Source organism: Anolis sagrei, chromosome 1 (genome assembly GCF_037176765.1).
Source record: "Anolis sagrei isolate rAnoSag1 chromosome 1, rAnoSag1.mat, whole genome shotgun sequence".
Taxonomy (NCBI): Eukaryota; Metazoa; Chordata; class Lepidosauria; order Squamata; family Dactyloidae; genus Anolis; species Anolis sagrei.
The window spans coordinates 341,976,078-341,998,488 of record NC_090021.1 but is presented as its reverse complement, the minus strand read 5'-3'; the positions used below and the strand labels follow the sequence as shown (position 1 = coordinate 341,998,488).

The following is a 22,411-nucleotide window of genomic DNA, read 5'->3' as shown; positions in this document are numbered from 1 at the left end:
TCATCCAGTCCGACACAGCAGCCAAGCACCGGTTCAGGACCTGAACAGCCTCCTTAGAAGTAGGTGGAAAGGAGTGACAGAGTTGGACATCATCTGCGTACAGATAACACCGCACCCCGAAACTCCGGATGATCTCTCCCAACGGCTTCATGTAGATGTTAAACAACATGGGGGACAGTATTGAACCCTGCGGGACCCCACAAGACAATGGTTGTGAGGACGAGCAGCTGTCCCCCATCAGCACCTTCTGGGTACGACCCTCTAGGAAGGACCTGAGCCACTGTAAAACAGTGCCACCAAGGCCCATTCCCGCGAGGCGTCCCAGAAGGATACCATGGTCGACGGTATCGAAGGCCGCTGAGAGATCCAGCAGGACCAACAGGGACACACTCCCCCTGTCAAGCTCCCTGCGGAGATCATCCACTAAGGCGACCAGGGCTGTCTCGGTACCATGTCCCGGCCTAAAACCAGACTGTGCCGGATCCAGATAATCCGTGTCTACCAAGAATACCTGGAGTTGTGAGGCCACCACACGTTCCAGGACTTTGCTCAAAAAGGGAAGATTGGAAACAGGCCGATAGTTGACGAATTGAGTGGGGTCTAGTGATGGTTTTTTCAACAGCGGTTTTATTACAGCTTGTTTTAAGCTGGCTGGAATTTTGCCTTCCCGAAGGGAGGCATTAACCACCACCTCCACCCACTCGGCCAATCCCCCTCTGGCCTCCTTTAGAAGCCAGGATGGGCAGGGGTCTAGGATGCATGTGGTAGCTCTCATTCCTCCAAGTATCTTGTCCACATCCTCGGGTTTCACCAATTGAAATGAATCCATCAAAATCGGACAAGCAGATGCTCGTGTTACATCCTCAGAGACTGCCGTTAACGTGGTATCCAGGCCAGAGCGGATCAAAGCGACTTTGTCCGCAAAGAACCGAGCAAATGCTTCGCAGCGGGCCGTCGAGTTGTCAGGGTTCCCATCCGGAATGGTGGGGTTCAATAGCCCTCTGACAACTCGAAACAGCTCCGCCGGACGGTTCTTTGCGGACGCAATATTGGCCGCAAAGAAGGTTTTCTTTGCTGCCTTTATTGCCACGGCGTATGCCCTTAATAGGGCAACAAACCGTGTTCGATTTAACTCGCTCGGGTCCGAACGCCACACGCGCTCTAGTCTCCTCTTCCTTCGCTTCATCGCTGCCAGCTCCTCGTTGAACCAAGGTGCTGGTTTAGCTCTGAAGTTTCCAGCTCATTGCTTTAAGAAATAGCTCTTTGTGATCAATAAAACTTATTTTGAGTTATTTACAGCATTTTGGGTTTTTGGGAGTTCCAGTTTTCTATAGGAGGGCAAGAAGCAATCCCTTGGGGGAAAGGTGCCACGTCCATCCCTCCTTCATTAAGAATTATAGCCCCCAAGCGCGATGGCACAGTCATCGTCATAATCATTACAAGGATAATGATGGTAATGAATATGACAGCAACAATAATAATACAAATAATATGGACAACAACACCAACACCATAATAATTGAGCCCAACACAAGCTGGAATTGAGCTCAACACAAGCTGGAATGTGTCCAAAGGAGGGCGACTAAAATGATCAAGGGTCTGGAGAACAAGCCCTATGAGGAGCGGCTTAGGGAACTGGGCATGTTTAGCCTGAAGAAAAGAAGGCTGAGAGGAGATATGATAGCCATGTATAAATATGTGAGAGGAAGCCACAGGGAGGAGGAGGGAGCAAGCTTGTTTTCTGCTTCCCTGGAGACTAGGACGCGGAACAATGGCTTCAAACTATAAGAGAGGAGATTCCATCTGAACATGAGGAAGAACTTCCTGACTGTGAGAGCCGTTCAGCAGTGGAACTCTCTGCCCCAGAGTGTGGTGGAGGCTCCTTCTTTGGAAGCTTTTAAGCAGAGGCTGGGTGGCCATCTGTCAGGGGTGATTTGAATGCAATATTCCTGCTTCTTGGCAGAATGGGGTTGGACTGGATGGCCCATGAGGTCTCTTCCAACTCTTTGATTCTATGATTCTATGATTTTAGGTCTTGCAAACTCCAGGCCGCGGCCATGTCTTCCTCGGTTGGATGAATCCATTGAGACTCAATTGAATCTCCTTCTTTTCCTGCCGCCTTCCACTTTACCCAACCTCATTGTCTTCCCATCTAATATATCTGTCTTTGCATTAAACCCCGCCAATGCTCTGGAGAAATAGACTGAAATCCATGAAAAGTTCATGCTGAAATAAACCAGTCACTTATTCATTGATTTTATTAAAATATTTATATCCCACCTGATCTCCGGGGGTATCAAAAATCAATTGGAACGGGTTAAAACGCATAAAAACAATTTAAAGGCTCAAAAAGGCATTTACCTCTGAGCCTGAAAGGTACCATAAAATGCCTCCGCTCCCTTCTTTGCCTCCTTCATATTGAAGGCAGGAGGCCATATTTTTTTCAGCAATGTAAGTTTCGTTATACTCTTTATAAAGTCAGCATAAAGCCGAAGCCTTTCATGGCCGGAATCACTGGGTTGATGTAGGTTTTTTCGGGCTATATGGCCATGTTTTAGAGGCATTCTCTCCTGACGTTTCGCCTGCATCTATGGCAAGCATCCTCAGAGGTAGTGAGGTCTGTTGGAATTAGGAAAAGGGTTTATATATCCGTGGAATGACCAGGGTGAGACAAAGGACTCTTGTCTGTTGGAGCCAGGTGTGAATGTTTCAACTGACCACCTTGATTTGCGTATAATGGCCTGACAGTGCCTAGAGCAAACTTTTGTTGAGAGGTGATTAGATGTCCTTGTTTGTTTCCTCTTTGTTGTTGTGTTGTTGTAATTTTAGAGTTTTTTAACACTGGTAGCCAGATTTTGTTCCTTTTCATGGTTTCCTTCTTTCTGTTGAAATTGTCCACATGCTTGTGGATTTCAATGGCTTCTCTGTGTCGTCTGACATGGTGGTTGTGAGAGTCGTCCAGCGGTTCTGTGTTCTCCAATAATATGCTGTGTCCAGATTGGTTCATCAGGTGCTCTGCTATGGCTGATCCAGGCACTGTCAGGCCATTATATGCTAATCAAGGTGGTCAGTTGTCCGAAGGGCATGGGGGACCTTGTCAAAGGAAGGTCTTCCTGATACCCTTCATCGATGGTGCTCCCTGCATGTACCCAGCTTGGAAGTCTATCGAAGTTCTCCTTTATCAAACACCTCATCTTGTACATTTCTGCCAGTTGGAGAATTATTATTGTGATTCAATTTTCTTTGAAGGGTAGTTCTTTTTTTTCCCTTCATTTTTCTGCATACCGTATTCTTGCTATCATAATCATATAATGCAATAACATGAAATCCATTTTTTTTTTCATTTGGAAGGCCCTACCAACATTTCAATACAATGAATAAATACGTGACTGATATGTTTCAGTGTGATTTTTGTTTTTGTGGATTTCAAACTACTTCTCCAAATGCATTGGTAGGAATAATTAACCAATTAATATATGAACAGTAGTTATATTCCACCCTTCTCACCCTGAAGAGGACTCAGAGTGGATCCCAGAACACATATATGGCAAACATTCAATGCTGTTATACAAATACTAGACATACAATACAACTGTACTATCTGTGTGTGTGTGTGTGTCCGTGTGTAGGCTTTCTCATCTCCGGCATTTTGGAGGCTATGCTCGGTTCCAGCCATTGGGGGGGGGGGGGTGTTGTTGCTCCATTTTCCTTGCTGAAGAGCTTTGTTTGTAAACTTCTTCCTTGATTGAATCACTGGAATTTTATTCTGGCATTTCCTTATGGGTGCCTTAAATACCTCCCCGCTTAAAGTGGTACCTATTTATCTATTCACATTGTACCTATTTATCTGCTCACATTGCAGTTTTCAAATCTGCTAGGTAGGCAGAAGCTGGGATGAAGGCCAGAAGCTCACCCTGACCCGGGCTTCGAACTGTCAAACTTTCAGTTGGCAAGATTTACTGCAGCGGGTGGTTAACCTGCTGTGCTAAAGCCCAATATACTCGAAGAAAAGATAATGATGTTGAATTGAGCAGATAGTGATAGGAAAAGAGGGAGATCCAATCAATTATCAATGTATTAATCCAATCAAGGAAGCCACAGCTACTACCTGGATATTGCAAAACACGGGCTATGTTGTTGCTGTTGTTGTCATGGTGGTGTAATCTTCATCATTTCACTGGATGGCCCCTGTGTTCTTTCCCAACTCTGTAATTCCATGATTCTTATGCAAGCTGTATAGAAATGCAACCATTTGCACATCAGCAAACCCCCCGAAGAGAATCCTGGTCAAGACGGAGAAATAGCCGCAGGTCCAAGACATTCTGAGCCTCTCCTTCATTGCCGGGAAAGACTTCAATGGCGCATCAGTCATGATGTATCGCCAAGGCCAAGAGATAACATTAAATTGCTGATGGTGCCAGCAAATTAAGGGGGTGTGAATATGTCCAATTACCCTTCCTTGCAAAGCTGTAAACCGCCACTCCATGGAACGCATTCCTGACGACGGCACATTGCTCGGGTGGCATCTGCTTAATTGTTTGTTTCCGATTAAGCCAAACGAGTTCCCGATTAGAAAGCCAGGCAGCTAAGGATCCTCTCGCTTTGGGAGGATAAGGCTTCCGGGCAGATTCCTCCTCCGGGAGCAAGAACAACACAACACTTTGTGAGCCACACAAGTCTATGACGGGTGTAGATTTACACCAAAGGATTTCCCCCTTTTGTGTAATCTGGGGAGGCAACAGGGGTGTGAACGCATTCACACACTTGTTTGCCTCCACAAAAAAGAGGGAGGCCAAGAAAACATCATCAGAACCCTGCCACAAGGGCACTGAGATCACAGTTGTGTACAAAAAGTCATTGTTGCGAGAACCAACTGCGGCTGAGATTCCACCTTTGAAGGACCACCCAACGATTCCTAAGCAGAACAATTCTCTAGCCCAGGAGTTCGCAAAAAGTTTCTGTTTCAGAAACTTTTGCTTTCTGAAGCAAAAGTTTCTCATGGACCCCCAAGAAATGTTTATATATTATATATATTCTGCTTTGGTTAGACCACATTTGGAATATTGTGTCCAATTCTGGGCACCACAATTCAAGAGAGATATTGACAAGCTGGAATGTGTCCAGAGGAGGGCAACTAAAATGATCAAGGGTCTGGAGAACAAGCCCTATGAGGAGCGGCTTAGGGAATTGGGCATGTTTAGCCTGAAGAAGAGAAGGCTGAGAGGGGATATGATAGCCATGTACAAATATATGAGAGGAAGCCACAGGGAGGAGGGAGCAAGCTTCCTTTCTGCTTCCCTGGAGACTAGGACGCAATGGAACAATGGCTTCAAACTACAAGAGAAGAGATTCCATCTGAACATGAGGAAGAACTTCCTGACTGTGAGAGCTGTTCAGCAGTGGAACTCTCTGCCCCGGAGTGTGTTGGAAGCTTTTAAGCAGAGGCTGGATGGCCATCTGTCAGGGGTGATTTGAATGCAACATTCCTGCTTCTTGGCAGAATGGGGTTGGACTGGATGATGGCCCAGGAGGTCTCTTCCAACTCTTTGATTCTAGGATTCTATGATTCTATATGTTATATCTATCTATCTATCTATCTATCTATCTATCTATCTATATATATATGTTATGTTCGTTTTGTAGGATGCAATAAACAACAACAATACACAATACACCAACGAAACCAATGTTTGTCCTTCAGTTAAAAAAGAAAACCTTAAAAAATAAACCGAAAAGAGTATAAAACCTCCAAAGCCAGGAATATGTAACAGCGCATGCGTGAATGTCCCCCCCCCCCCCCCCCCGTGAAAGAAAAATAACACACCTGTCGCAACTCAGGATAGATTCACCTTGCTCAGAAAACCACACCACACCAAGGCTGAAGGTTTCGTAGTTTATTGAAGAAAAATCAAAGTCTTTAACACAAAAGTAAAGTTTCAAAAGTTCAATGGCAAAAACAGAGCCTTAAATGCAAAGGCAGAGTCTCCAAAGTCCAAAGGCAAATAACATGAAGCATAATCCATAGGCATTGATCAAACAAGATTCCATGGCAGCATGACAGAGTCCCAAGGAGGCAAGAACAAGACTAAGTTCCAAGAAGCCAAAAGCATTTCCCAAAAGCCAAGGCAATCCAGAGAAGTTACCAGGGTGTTCGCAGAAGTTACACTGACAAAGTTGACTTCAAACAGCTCGTTTAATATACTTTCCCAGCACGAAAGCATTCCTTTGACCTCTAACCCCTCTCTTGTTAGCAAGCCTCGCACTGCGACGAACCCTAAATTGCAAGCGATCCTCCCTATCTAAATCTGCAGAGCCTTCAAGGTCGGATAGCTCATTACCCTGGGACTGGGAATCGGCAGCCTGAGAATCGGCAGGCTGAGAGCTCGCCTCCTCCACCTGCACCTGGGAAGTTTCACTAAGATCTGAAACATCTTCTAAAACAACATCCCTTGCCATGGGAAACTGAAACTCCTTGTCTTCAGTATCAACATCGTCTGTATCAACAACAGGAACATGTTCAGGAATCTGAAACCCATCATCCTCTTCCTGAGGCTCCAGCTGAGCCACAACAACACCAACCAATTAGGCTTGGGTAACCACGGAAAACCACCTTGAGGGAGCTGGGGGTGGTAACGGGCGACAGGGAGCTCTGGCGTGGGCTGGTCCATGAGGTCACGAAGAGTCGGAGACGACTGAACGAATGAACAACAACAACCACGGAAAAATTTGGTTCTAAACTCGTTTCGTTTTTAGGGGGCCCTTGCATTTCGTTTCCGAAATTTTCCTTTAAAAAAGTTTGAAATATACAAAATTTCGTAAAATTACGAATCGATTCGTTAATGGCGAATGTGATTGCGCAATATGCTAAAAACCCTCCAAATGGGACAGGGGGAACTTCTGAAGCTTCCCTCTCCCTCTGTTGTTGACTGTTGGTGTGATAAAACAAACAACTACTATAAAACTTGCACCAGACATACGGAAATAATTCCGAAACAATTTTGAAACAATTACAAAACAATTACGAAACAATTACGAAACAATACGAAATAAATTGGAAAAATTGTTTCGATTTTTAATTACTCCTCACAGTAGTCCTGCATGGCTCAATATTGGATCGTAAGCTAATTTAAATACGAATTAATAACGAATTACGAAATTAACAAACGAAACCGCCCAAGCCTACCAACCATCCGTAGCAAGCCGGGCGTCCTTGCTGGTGCCGAGTGAGGCCTAGCCATGGAGTCAGGCTGCAGCTCCAACACATAAAAGGACAAGCGACGACTAGAATTGATGGATTTGACAATGTGGAATTGAATTTACGGACTCTGAGCTGGCAAACGGTGAGCACTAGATTGGTTTTTTGGATTATGATGTATAATGGATTGTTTTAATTGTTTTAATTACTGTTTATATATGCTTATTTTTTATCTTATTGTTGTGCTGGCATCGAATTGTGTCTTTTGTAAGCTGCCCTGAGTCCCCCCTCGGGGGTTGAGAAGGGCGGGGTAGAAGTGTGAGAAATAAATAATAATAATAATAATAATAATAGAATCATAGAATCAAAGAGTTGGAAGAGACCTCCTGGGCCATCCAGTCCAACCCCATTCTGCCAAGAAGCAGGAATATTGCATTCAAAGCACCCCTGACAGATGGCCATCCAGCCTCTGTTTCAAAGCTTCCAAAGAAGGAGCCTCCACCACACTCCGGGGCAGAGAGTTCCACTGCTGAACGGCTCTCACAGTCAGGAAGTTCTTCCTCGTGTTCAGATGGAATCTCCTCTCTTGTAGTTTGAAGCCATTGTTCCGCGTCCTAGTCTCCAGCGAAGCAGAAAACAAGCTTGCTCCCTCCTCCTCCCTGTGGCTTCCTCTCATGTATTTATCCATGGCTCTCATATCTCCTCTCAGCCTTCTCTTCTTCAGGCTAAACATGCCCAGCTCCTCAAGCCGCTCCTCATAGGGCTTGTTCTCCAGACCCTTAATCATTTTAGTGGCCCTCCTCTGGACACATTCCAGCTTGTCAATATCTCTCTTGAATTGTGGTGCCCAGAATTGGACACAATATTCCAGGTGTGGTCTAACCAATGCGGAATAGAGCATGGGGAGCAGGACTTCCCTAGATCTAGACAGTAAGCTCCTCTTGATGCAAGTCAAAATCCCATTGGCTTTTTTGCCGCCACATCACATTCCTGGCTCATGTTTAACTTGTTATCCACGAGGACTCCAAGATCTTTTTCACACGTACTGCTCTCGAGCCAGGCATCCACCATTCTGTCTCTTTGCATTTCGTTTTTCCTGCCAAAGTGGAGTATCTTGCATTTGTCCCTGTTGAACTTCATTTTGTTAATTTTGGTCCATCTCTCCAGTCTGTCAAGATCATTCTCAGACCTCAGGACCTGTTTAGACAACACTGGGATACCCCCCTCCCCCATCCTCTCCCACTGAACTGGGGCAGCCCCTTCCCATTGAGCCGAGGGGCCACCACAAAAAAGGCCCTGTTCCTTGTCCCCACCGACCGCGTTTGTGATGATGGGGGAACAACGAGCAGGGCCTCCCTGGATGATCTCAGGGCCCTAGGTAGACCGTAGCGGAAGATACCGTTCAGGGCTTTATAGGCCAAAGCCAGCACTTTGGATTGTGCCCAGAAGTTAATAGACAGCCAGATCCACTGAATAGTAGCATTGCCTTGCCCACACGCCACTACAAACAACATTTTCATGACACTGCACATGTTCCACTTGTGGAAGTACAGAGATGGATGAGAGAGCGACCATGCTCACAATTCAAATGTGGACAGCTGATGGATGAGTCCAATGGCATGAGATGCAGACAAAGCTACTCTCTTTGCTGTTGAATCATGGCCAGGTTTCAGCAGATGTGCACCACCCGTGTGCACCAGAGGGATGTGGGCGTGATGATTGCCATGCCATGCGCTTCCTTGCAAACGCGCTCCGTGGCATCATGAATCACGCTGGATTCTTCTCTGACCGACTGACGCCACATCTGCTTTGTTTGCAAAGGGAACCGATCAATACCGAACGCGCAGCTGCAACAACACAGGCGGGCCGTGCAGGTGCATCCGAAGGAAGACATCAGAGCCAATTCCATGTTCAGTTACAAACATCTCGCAAGTTCAAGAGATCAGGGTCTGGACGTGTTAATGCATATGGGAATTATGGGCCGCCGGGACTCGGAAGAATGGAACGCATAATTGCAAGTTTCAGTGGCAGCGCTGCAAAAATACAACCGTGGCCCAGTGTTAACATCTGACGATAATGTCCTTGCAAGAGAAGAGGAAGGATTTCTCGTTTTCTCCCCACTGTGAAGAAAATGGATATTTACGCTCGGTTCTCGCCCAGAATTCACACGTTGGTTTTCTTTGCCTTCAGCTTCTTTCTGATTTAAGGTGACCCGATCGTGAGGTCTTCTGAGGCCGAGAGAAAATAGATTTCGAAATAGATTTGCTTTGAAATTGAGTCAATCATTGTGAAACTCCCTGGATCTGGAGATATCTATCTATCTATCTATCTATCTATCTATCTATCTATCTCCAGGGCACCATAATCGAAGGGAGATGTTGACAAGCTGGAATGTGTCCAGAGGAGGGTGACTAAAATGATCAAGGTTCTGGAGAACAAGCCCTATGAGGAGCGGCTTAAGGAGCTGGGCATGTTTAGCCTGAAGAAGAGAAGGCAGAGAGGGACATGTGTAAGTATGTGAGAGGAAGCCACAGGGAGGAGGGAGGGAGCTTCCTTTCTGCTTCCCTGGAGACTAGGACGCAATGGAACAATGGCTTCAAACTACAAGAGAGGAGATTCCATCTGAACATTAGGAAGAACTTCCTGTCCGTGAAAGCTGTTCAGCAGTGGAACTCTCTGCAACCTGAGTATGGTGGGGGCTCCTTCTTTGGAGGCTTTTAATCAGAGGCTGGATGGTCATCTGTCGGGGGTGCTTTGAATGCATTTTCCTGCTTCTTGGCAGAATGGGGTTGGACTGGATGGTGGCCCACAGGGTCTCTTCCAACTCTAGGATTATATGAATATACCGTATATACTGGAGTATAAGCCAACCCAAATATGAGCCGAGACACCTAATTTGACCTCAAAAAAACTAGGAAAACGTATTGACTTGAGTATAAGACGAGGGTGGGAAATGCAGCTGCAAATGGTAAATTTCAATATATAAATAGAAACCAATAAAACTACATTAATTGAGGCATCAGTTGGTGAAATGTTTTTAATATTTTCACCTAGTGATGCCTCAATTAATGTAATTTATAATAAGACTTTCCAATTCTGATTAAACCATCATTCTAACCTTCTTTAGTGTAAATGTGCTTACGTATCCTTCCAATAATAATAATAATAATAATAATAATAATAATAATAGAGTAAAATAATAAATGTAATAATAGAGTAAAATAATAACTATAACAAACAATAACAAAATAGTATATACTACCTCATAGGTGTATACCTCAGAAGTGTATACTACCTCTGAGGATGCTTGCCATAGATGCAGGCAAAACGTCAGGAGAGAATGCCTCTAGAACAGTGGTTCTCAACCTGGGGTCCCCAGATGTTTCTGGCCTACAACTCCCAGAAATCCCAGCCAGTTTACCAGGTGTTAGGATTTCTGGGAGTTGAAGGCCAGAAACATCTGGGGACCCCAGGTTGAGAAACACTGCTCTAGAGCATGGCCATATAGCCCGAAGAAACCTACAACAACCCACTAATCAAGGTGGCCAATTTAAACATTCACACCTCCCTCCATCAGACAAGAGTTCTTTCTCCCACCCTGGATATTATTCGGCAGATATATAAACCCCATTTTCCTAATTTCCAACAGACCTCACAACCTCTGAGGATGCCTACCATAGATGTGGGTGAAATGTCAGGAGAGAGTGCTTCTAGAACAGGGCCAGACAGCCCAAAAAAACCTACAACAATACAGTTATTTAATTTCTCCTTTTAAAGGAAGCAATCAGGGACAATTGGGGAGAAACTGCCATTTTTTAAAAAAAATCACAGGCAATTTTTGCCCTTTTATTAGAAAGAGAATTGCTTCAAATTGCTTCAAAAGATGATAGGTTCGGCTCTCCAATTTCAGCAAGGTTCTGAAACCCAGAAATAGGCCAAAAGGAAAAGCACGCAGCTTTGGGGTTGAGAAAAAGCTCCAGCCCAAGATCCATGGCTCAACTCTTCTCCAAAGAAGAGAAAGAGGTTCCCATGGACAGCAAAGGGTTGCACGAAGCATCAAAAGAACAGAAATGACAACCTGGAATTCAGGATTCAAGGAGAAAACCAGAAGGGAAGAAGTCCATTTGATTTTGTAAACACAGGATGCTTCTGAGTCTTGGCCAGATAATGGCCAATGTTCTGCCAGAGAGAGCAGCAGAATTGCTCTGTGGGCAACCAGTGGTCCAGCCAAGCCCGGCCATTTGGCCATCTGTGGCCAAAGTCATCCAAAGCCTTCACCACATCTTCTGCCCACGGTCTTCCTGTTCCTGCCATGGGACGCACTGCTGAGCGGACTGTGCAAGGACGCCTCTTCCACGCCATTGAGACAAGGTCAAAATAGGGGACTGCTTGGGCCTGGAATCACAGGATCGTGGACTCAATCCAAGCCCTCCTGACAGAAGGCCATCCAGCCTGCATTTAAAATTATCAACATTAACAATAACATCATCTCGTCTTGAGTTGTTGTAGGTTTTTTCGGGCTATATGGCCATGGTCTAGAGGCATTCTCTCCTGACGTTTCGCCTGCATCTATGGCAAGCATCCTCAGAGGTAGTGAGGTCTGTTGGAACTAGGAAAATGGGTTTATATATCTGTGGAATGACCAGGGTGGGGCAAAGTACTCTTGTCTGCTGGAGCTAGGTGTGAATGTTTCAACTGACTACCTTCCAACCTTGAAGAGTTGGAAGAGACCTCATGGGCCATCCAGTCCAACCCCATTCTGCCAAGAAGCAGGAATATTGCATTCAAAGCACCCCTGACAGATGGCCATCCAGCCTTTGTTTCAAAGCTTCCAAAGAAGGAGCCTCCACCACATTTCGGGGCAGAGAGTTCCACTGCTGAACGGCTCTCACAGTCAGGAAGTTCTTCCTCATGTTCAGATGGAATCTCCTCTCTTGTAGTTCGAAGCCCTTGTTCCATTGCGTCCTAGTCTCCAGGGAAGCAGAAAGGAAGCTTGCTCCCTCCTCCTCCCTGTGGCTTCCTCTCACATATTTATACATGGCTATCATATCTCCTCTCAGCCTTCTCTTCTTCAGGCTAAAGATGTCCAGCTCCTTAAGCCGCTCCTCATAGGGCTTGTCCATTTGAGTCTCCCTCCTCTGGACACATTCCAGCTCTTCAATATCTTTCTTGAATTGCGGTGCCCAGAATTGGACACAATTCTGGTATCCTTGAAGTGACTGGTTTGACCCTGAAGGAGCTGGGGATGGCCACGGCTGACAGGGAGCTCTGGCCTGGACTGGTCCATGAGGTCACCAAAAGTCGGAAGCCACTGAATGAATAAACAACAATGAAGTAACTATACAGAGCCCTTACGATATTTTAGAAACACTTTAGAAACGATTCCTAGCAAAGCCACGTTATTTTGCAATTGCACTATTGTGATGCTATCTACCACAACCACTGTTTTGTCAGTCTGATTGGAATTGTTCCCGAAACACCTCTTGAGTCACTGTTTTCTTCCTCTTATTATCCCAATCCCATTGTTTCCTTTTACCAGATGTTGTTACTAATGACCATAAACACACATGTATACATAGAGTGCGACTGTGCATAGGAGTACGCCTGGAAGATTTTAGGGCTGCTCTATCATAGAATCCTAGAATCAAAGAGTTGGAAGAGACCTCCTGGGCCATCCAGTCCAACCCCATTCTGCCAAGAAGCAGGAATATTGCATTCAAAGCACCCCTGACAGATGGCCATCCAGCCTCTGTTTCAAAGCTTCCAAAGAAGGAGCCTCCACCACATTTTGGGGCAGAGAGTTCCACTGCTGAATGGCTCTCACAGTCAGGAAGTTCTTCCTCGTGTTCAGATGGAATCTCCTCTCTTGTAGTTTGAAGCCATTGTTCCCTTGGGTCCTAGTCTGCAGACCCTTGATCATTTGAGTTGCCCTCTTCCTCTGGACACATTCCATCTTGTCAATATCTCTCTTCAATTGTGGTGCCCAGAATTGGACACGATTCTGGTATCCTTGAAGTGACTGGTTTGACCCTGAAGGAGCTGGGGGTGGCCACGGCTGACAGGGAGCTCTGGCCTGGGCTGGTCCATGAGGTCACCAAGAGGCGGAAGCCACTGAATTTATTTATTTTTTTATTTACTTTGCTTGTATACCGCAGTTTCTCAGCCTGTAGGCGACTTAACGCGGTTCACAACAAGAGCAAAAAGTCAATCATAACAACATACAATTTAAAAACCATTAACAGCATAGTATACAAAGTAATGAATGAGTAAACAACAACAAAGTAACTATACAGAGCCCTTACGATATTTTAGAAACACTTTAGAAACGATTCCTAGCAAGGCCATGTTATTTTGCAATTGCACTATTGTGATGCTATCTACCACAACCACTGTTTTGTCAGTCTGATTGGAATTGTTCCCGAAACACCTCTTGAGTCACTGTTTTCTTCCTCTTATTATCCCAACCCCATTGTTTCCTTTTACCAGATGTTGTTACTAATGACCATAAACACACACGTATACATAGAGTGCGACTGTGCATAGGAGTACGCCTGGAAGATTTTAGGGCTGCTCTATCATAGAATCCTAGAATCAAAGAGTTGGAAGAGACCTCCTGGGCCATCCAGTCCAACCCCATTCTGCCAAGAAGCAGGAATATTGCATTCAAAGCACCCCCGACAGATGGCCATCCAGACTCTGTTTCAAAGCTTCGAAAGAAGGAGCCTCCACCACACTCCGGGGCAGAGAGTTCCACTCCTGAACGGCTCTCACAATCAGGAAGTTCTTCCTCATGTTCAGATGAAATCTCCTCTCTTGGAGTTTGAAGCCATTGTTCCATTGTGTCCTAGTCTCCAAGGAAGCAGAAAACAAGCTTGCTCCCTCCTCCCTGTGGCTTCCTCTCACATATTTATACATGGCTATCATATCTCCTCTCAGCCTTCTCTTCTTCAGGCTAAACACGCCCAGCTCCTTAAGCCGCTCCTCATAGGGCTTGTTCTCCAGTCCCTTGATCATTTGAGTCGCCCTCCTCTGGACACGTTCCAGCTGATCAATATCTCTCTTGAACTGTGGTGCCCAGAATTGGACACAATTCTGGTATCCTTGAAGTAACTGGCTTGACCCTGAAGGAGCTGGGGGTGGCCATGGCTGACAGGGAGCTCTGGCCTGGACTGGTCCATGAGGTCACCAAGAGGCGGAAGCCACTGAATTTATTTATTTTTTATTTACTTTGCTTGTATACCGCAGTTTCTCAGCCCATAGGCGACTTAACGTGGTTCACAACAAGAGCAAAAAGTCAATCATAACAACATACAATTTAAAAACCATTAACAGCATAGTATACAAAGTAATGAATGAATAAACAACAACATAGTAACTATACAGACCACTTATGATATTTTAGAAACACTTTAGAACGAATCCTAGCAAGGCTACATTATTTTGCAATGGCACTATTGTGATGCTATCTACCACAACCACTGTTTTGTCAGTCTGATTGGAATGGTTCCTGAAGCTCCTCTTGAGTCACTGTTTTCTTCCTCTTATTATCCCAATCCCATTGTTTCCTTTTACCAGATGTTGTTACCGCTGACCAAAAACACACACGTATACATAGAGTGTGACTGTGCATAGGAGTACGCCTGGAAGATTTTAGGGCTGCTCTATCATAGAATCATAGAATCAAAGAGTCGGAAGAGACCTCCTGGGCCATCCAGTCCAACCCCATTCTGCCAAGAAGCAGGAATATTGCATTCAAATCACCCCTGACAGATGGCCATCCAGCCTTTGTTTAAAAGCTTCCAAAGAAGGAGCCTCCACCACATTTCGGAGCAGAGAGTTCCACTGCTGAACGGCTCTCACAGGTGTACTCCTATGCGATTGTGCATAGGAGTACACCTGGAAGATTCCAGGTCTGCTCTATTACCTCAAAACTATAGATCAGTGGTTCTCAACCTTCCTAATGCCGCGACCCCTTAATAGAGTTCCTCATGTTGTGTTGACCCCCAATCATAAAATTATTTCCATTGCTACTTCATAACTGTAATTTTGCTACTGTTATGTATTGTCATATTAATATCTGATATGCAGGATGTATTTTCATTCAGTGGACCAAATTTGGCACAAATACCCGATATGCCCAAATTTGAATATTGGTGGGGTTGTGGGGGGGGGGGGGGATTGATTTTGTCATTTGGGAGTTGTAGTTGCTGGGTTCTATATTCTATAGTTCACCCTAAATCAAGGAGCATTCTGAAGTCCACCAATGATGGAATAGAACCAAACATGGCACACAGAACTCCCATGACCAAGAGAAAATACTGGAAGGGTTTGGTGGGCACTGACCTTGAGTTTTGGACTTGTAGTTCACCTACATCCTGAGAGCACTGTGGACTCAAACAATGATGTATCTGGACCAAACTTGGCAGAAATACTCAATATGCCCAAATGTGAACACTAGTAGAGTTTGGGGGAAATAGACCTTGACATTTTGGAGTTGTAGTTGCTGGGATGTATAGTTCACCTACAATCAAAGAATATTCTGAACCTCACCAACAATAGAATTGGGCCGGACTTCCCACACAGAACCCCCATGATCAACAGAAAATACTGTGCTTTCTGATGTTCTTTAGCGACCCCTCTGAAACCCCCTCGCGACCCCCCTCGGGGTCCCGACCCCCAGGTTGAGAACCACTGCTATAGATGGACAGGCAGAAAGATGCCTTGAGCAGCCCTTAAAAGAGTAAAATAAAAACAAAGGGTGGAAATCCTCACCAAGAACCAACCACAAGATTTATTAAACTGTGCATCGTGCGGCGATAATATTTAATGCTGTTGCGCAGCATAAACTTTAGTATGGTTCTGCGGCATACAAATAATGCACAGTGTGCAGTACAGGTGACGGCAGGTGAATATATTTGGTGGCGCAAAAGTACGGCATGGAAATACAATGGATGGAGCGAGAAGAGTGTCAACAGAGCCCCATCCGTACTGCAATGAAAGAAAAGAGGGACCGAAGGGCTGCGTCAAGAGCTCAACCTGCACAAAGAAAGGCAAAGTACCTGTTTTGTTCGAGAGCCGGAAGGACACCATTTTGTCGGAAATGTTGCAGACATTCCTGACGGAAGCGATGCAGCTGTAATTGGCATAGTCCTGAGGCCGCAGGTTCTTCAGCTTCAGGATCTTGGTTTCACCCTGTTTCCAGATGAAGACAAACAGACAATATTTACTCCTTTATTTAGTGCATTGCTGCCTTGATTTTCTCCCCATTTGGAGCCCAAAATCAAATGAGACAGGGCTGGGATTCCCAGTTGCATTTGCAACTGCGTAACCAAGAGTCACGCATTTGCAACAGGTTCATATCTATTTAATACTGTAAGTCATACATGTGAGGGATGGTAAATGTGAATAAGCAGAATAAGTAGAAGGTTTACCACAGTATTTAAAACCAAGCTATATCCTGCTGTATAATAAAATGTCACTTAGGCTTATGAAACAAATAACAGTATCTTGACTTTGGTTCAAATGTTCAAACACGGTAACAATGTATACATCATAGAATCCTAGAATCATAGAGTTGGAAGAGTCCTCATGGGCCTGTGACATCTGTTGGAACTAGGAAAAAGGGTTTATATAAGGAACCACTGATGCATAGGGAAGCTGATGAGGAAACACAACATACAAACTATCTACAGACCCACCAAGAAAATCACCTCTCAACCAAAGATTGCCCCAGGCACTGCCAGGCCATCAAATGCTAATCAAGGTGGACAGTTGAAACATTCACCCCTAGCTCCAGCAGACAAGAGTCCTTTGTCCCTCCCTGGTCATTCCACAGATATATAAACCCCTTTTCCTAGTTCCAACAGACCTCACTGTCTCTGAGGATGCTTGCCATAGATGCAGGCGAAACGTCAGGAGAGAATTCCTCTAGAACATGGCCATAAAACCTGAAAAAACCTACAACAACCCTATCAGGGACATCTAATAATCTCTGAACAAAAGATTGCCCCAGGCACTGCCAGGCCATCAAATGCTAATCAAGGTGGTCAGTTGAAACATTCACCCCTAGCTCCAGCAGACAAGAGTCCTTTGTCCCACCCTGGTCATTCCACAGATATATAAACCCTTTTTCTTCGTTCCAACAGACCTCACTATCTCTGAGGATGCTTGCCATAGATGCAGGCGAAACGTCAGGAGAGAATGCCTCTAGAACATGGCCATACAACCTGAAAAAACCTACAACAACCCTATCAGGGACATCTAATCATCTCTGAACAAAAGATTGCCCCAAGCACTGCCAGGCCATCAAATGCTAATCAAGGTGGTCAGTTGAAACATTCACACCTAGCCCCAGCAGACAAGAGTCCTTTGTCCCACCCTGGTCATTCCACAGATATATAAACCCTTTTTTCCTAGTTCCAACAGACCTCACAATGTCTGAGTATGCTTGCCATAGATGCAGGCGAAACGTCAGGAGAGAATGCCTCTAGAACAATACCTGGTGAAGCTACAAATCCCCAGATTGCCCAGGATTACAAAGGATTAAAGCAGAGTTGCAATGCATCCGCTCTTGATACGAATCAACAATTAAGTCATTTCACAGTGTTTATGTTAATTAATTGTCACTAATTTTGATGAATTAATATCCAGTATTAAAAACACGGAAAGCTCTCCTCTCCTGGCATTGTGTGACGTCCCCTCGCTGCCCTAAAGTATTTATTAAAGTATATATATATTTGTACCCCGTCCTTTTTAATCATGAGACTTTGGGGTGGAAGAAAGATCAAACAACAGAAAGCACTTGAAACAATTCCAGATTGAAATCAACACTTTAATCAAACAAGAGGGGGAAAAGCCTATTAAACAACTCCACAAGTGTAAACAGCTTCAAAAAGATAAAAGGGGATTTTCGAAAACCATGTTGTTGTGCGGATATGTGTGCATTTCACTATCTCAAACTGCATTGATCGTACAGTATAGATCAGGCAAGGGCAAATTTGGGCCCTCCAGGTGTTGTGGACTCCAACTCCCACAATTCCTAACAGCCTGCCAGCTGTCAGGAATTGTGGGAGTTTATTTATTTATTTATTCATGGTCCAGATCCATCATTGCTGGAGTTCAGAATGCTCTTTGATTGTAGGTGAACTATAAATCCCAGTAACTACAACTCTCAAATGTCAAGGTCTATTTCCCTCAAACTCCATCTGTGTTCGTATTTGGGCATATGGAATATTCTTGCCAAATTTGGTCCAGATCCATCATTGCTTGAGTCCAAAGTGCTCTCTGGATGTAGGTGAACTGCAACTCCCAAACTCAAGGTCAATGCCCACCAAATCCTTCTAATTTCTTCTCTTGGTCATGGGAGTCCTGTGTGCCACGTTTGGTTCAATTCCATCATTGGTGGAGTTTAGAATGCTCTTTGATCATAGATGAACTATAAATCCCAGCAACTACAACTCCCAAATGTCAAGGTCTATTTCCCTCAAACTCCATCAGTGTTTGTATTTGGGCATATGGAATATTCTTGCCAAATTTGGTCCAGATCAATCATTGCTTGAGTCCACAGTGCTCTCTGGATTTAGGTGAACTGCAACTCCCAAACTCAAGGTCAATGCCCACCAAAACCTTCTAGTGTTTTCTGTTGGTCATGGGAGTCCTGTATGCCACGTTCGGTTCAATTCCATCATTGGTGGAGTTCAGAATGCTCTTTGATCGTAGATGAACTATAAATCCCAGCAACTACAACTCCCAAATGTCAAGGTCTATTTCCCTCAAACTCCATCAGTGTTTGTATTTGGGCATATGGAATATTCGTACCAAATTTGGTCCAGATCCATAATTGCTTGGGTCCACAGTGCTCTCTGGATGTAGGTGAACTGCAACTCCCAAACTCAAGGTCAATGCCCACCAAAACCTTCTAGTGTTTTCTGTTGGTCATGGGAGCCCTGTGTGCCACATTCGGTTCAATTCCATCACTGGTGGAGTTCAGAATGCTCTTTGATCGTAGGTGAACTATAAATCCCAGCAACTACAACTCCCAAATGTTAAGGTCTATTTCCCTCAAACTCCATCAGTGTTTGTATTTGGGCATATGGAATTTTCTTGCCAAATTTGGTCCAGATCCATTATTGCTTGAGTCCACAGTGCTCTCTGGATTTAGGTGAACTGCAACTCCCAAACTCAAGGTCAATGCCCACCAAAACCTTCTAGTGTTTTCTGTTGGTCATGGGAGTCCTGTATGCCACGTTCGGTTCAATTCCATCATTGGTGGAGTTCAGAATGCTCTTTGATCGTAGATGAACTATAAATCCCAGCAACTACAACTCCCAAATGTCAAGGTCTATTTCCCTCAAACTCCATCAGTGTTTGTATTTGGGCATATGGAATATTCGTACCAAATTTGGTCCAGATCCATAATTGCTTGGGTCCACAGTGCTCTCTGGATGTAGGTGAACTGCAACTCCCAAACTCAAGGTCAATGCCCACCAAAACCTTCTAGTGTTTTCTGTTGGTCATGGGAGCCCTGTGTGCCACATTCGGTTCAATTCCATCACTGGTGGAGTTCAGAATGCTCTTTGATCGTAGGTGAACTATAAATCCCAGCAACTACAACTCCCAAATGTTAAGGTCTATTTCCCTCAAACTCCATCAGTGTTTGTATTTGGGTATATGGAATTTTCTTGCCAAATTTGGTCCAGATCCATTATTGCTTGAGTCCACAGTGCTCTCTGGATTTAGGTGAACTGCAACTCCCAAACTCAAGGTCAATGCCCACCAAAACCTTCTAGTGTTTTCTGTTGGTCATGGGAGTTCTGTGTGCCAAGTTTGGTTCAATTCCATCATTGGTGGAGTTCAGAATGCTCTTTGATTGTAGGTGAACTATAAATCCCATCAACTACAACTCCTAAATGTCAATGCCTATTTCCCTCAAACTCCATTTGTGTTCGTATTTGGGCATATGGAATATTCTTGCCAAATTTGGTCCAGATCCATCATTGCTTGAGTCCACAGTGCTCTTTGGATGTAGGTGAACTGCAACTCCCAAACTCAAGGTCAATGCCCACCAAACCCTTCTAATGTCTTCTGTTGGTCATGGGAGTTCTGTGTGCCAAGTTTGGTTCAATTCCATCATTGGTGGAGTTCAGAATGTTCTTTGATTGTAGGTGAACTATAAATCCCAGCAACGACAACTCCCAAATGACAAAATCAATTTTTTTGAGTGAAGGATATACATTGGGTTGTTAGGTGTATGCTGTCCAAATTTGGTGACAATTCGCCCACTGGTTTTTGAGTTATGTTAATCCCACAAATGAACATTACATTTTTATATACATTACTAGCTGTACCCATCACGCATTGCTGTGGCCAACCTTCCCTCTTTCTCTCCTTCTTTCCCCCTTTCTTCACACCCTCTTTCCTTCCTTCCTTCTCGTCTTCTCTTCTCTTCTTCCTTCCTTCTCTATCTCTTTCCTTCCTTCCCCCTTTTTCTTTGTCATCTGTTGTCTCTCTTTTCTTCCTTCTCTATTTCCTTCTTTCCTTCCCTCCCTCTTTCTCTACATCTTCCCCCTTCCTTCGCTCCCTCTTCCCTTTTTTCTTTCCTTCTCTCCTTCCTTCCCTCTCTAACTTTCCTTCCTTCCCCCTTTTTCTTTCTCCCCCTCTTTCTCTCCTTTCTTCCTTCACTCCCTCTTTCCTTCCTTCCTTCCCGTCTTTCCTTCTCTTCTCCCTTCCTTCTCTATCTCTTTCCTTCCTTCCCCCTTTTTCTTTCTCTTCTGCTGTCTTTCTTTTCTTCCTTCTCTCTTTCCTTCTTTCCTTACCCCACTCTTTCTCTACATCTTCCCCCTTCCTTCGCTCCCTCTTTCCTTCCTTCTTTCCCTTTTTTCTTTTCTTCTCTCCTTCCTTCCTTCTCTAACTTTCCTTCCTTCCCTCTTTTTTCTTTCTCTCCCTCTTTCTCTCCTTTCTTCCTTCACTCTCTCTTTCCTTCCTTCCTTCCTTCCTTCCTTCCCATCTTTCCTTCTCTTTTTCCTTCCTCTCTATCTCTTTCCTTCCTTCCCCCTTTTTCTTTCTCTTCTGCTGTCTCTCTTTTCTTCCTTCTCTCTTTCCTTCTTTCCTTCGCTCCCTCTTTCTCTACATCTTCCCCCCTTCCTTTGCTCCCTCTTTCCATCCTTCTTTCCCTTTTTTTCTTTCCTTCTCTCCTTCCTTCCTTCTCTAACTCTCCTTCCTTCCCCCTTTTTCTTTCTCTCCCTCTTTCTCTCCTTTCTTCCTTTACTCCCTCTTTCCTTCCTTCCTTCCTTCCTTCCTTCCTTCCTTCCTTCCTTCCTTCCTTCCTTCCTTCTCTTCTTCCTTCTCTATCTCTTTCCTTCCTTCCCCTTTTTTCTTTCTCTTCTGCTGTCTTTCTTTTCTTCCTTCTGTCTTTCCTTCTTTCCTTCCCTCCCTCTTTCTCTACATCTTCCCCCTTCCTTCGCTCCCTCTTTCCTTCCTTCTTTCCCTTTTTTCTTTCCTTCTCTCCTTCCTTCCTTCTCTAACTTTCCTTCCTCCCCCCTTTTTTCTTTCTCTCCCTCTTTCTCTCCTTTCTTCCTTCACTCCCTCTTTCCTTCCTTCCTTCCCGTCTTTCCTTCTCTTCTTCCTTCCTTCTCTCTTTCCTCCTTTCCTTCCCTCCCTCTTTCTCTACATCTTCCCCCTCCTTCGCTCCCTCTTTCCTTCCTTCTTTTCCTTTCTTCTTTCCTTCTTCCTTCCTTCTCTAACTTTCCTTCCTTCCCCCATTTTCTTTCTCTCCCTTTTTCTCTCCTCTCTTCCTTCTCTATCTCTTTCCTTCCTTCCCCCTTTTTCTTTCTCTTCTGCTGTCTCTCTTTTCTTCCTTCTGTCTTTCCTTCTTTCCTTCACTCACTCTTTCTCTACATCTTCCCCCCCCTCCTTCGCTCCCTCTTTCCTTCCTTCTTTCCCTTTTTTCTTTCCTTCTCTCCTTCCTTCCTTCTCTAACTTTCCTTCCTTCCCCCTTTTTCTTTCTCTCCCTCTTTCTCTCCTTTCTTCCTTCTCTATCTCTTTCCTTCCCCCTTTTTCTTTCTCTTCTGCTGTCTCTCTTTTCTTCCTTCTCTCTTTCCTTCTTTCCTTCCCTCCCTCTTTCTCTACATCTTTCCCCCTTCCTTCGCTCCCTCTTTCCTCCCTTCTTTCCCTTTTTTCTTTCCTTCTCTCCTTCCTTCCTTCTCTAACTTTCCCTCC

At 44.7% G+C, this 22,411-nt stretch overlaps 1 protein-coding gene across 4 annotated transcripts in view; it reads right to left on the bottom strand.

The window, feature by feature from the left end:
* MDGA2 (MAM domain containing glycosylphosphatidylinositol anchor 2) overlaps positions 1-22,411 on the bottom strand; it is a 633,808-nt gene that overhangs the window by 260,037 nt on the left and 351,360 nt on the right. For all 4 annotated transcript variants that reach the window (XM_067463147.1, XM_067463149.1, XM_067463148.1 and 1 more), the window contains exon 5: positions 16,255-16,387. In XM_067463147.1, coding sequence (XP_067319248.1) covers positions 16,255-16,387 — 133 coding nt within the window. The remainder of the gene's footprint in view (positions 1-16,254; positions 16,388-22,411) is intronic.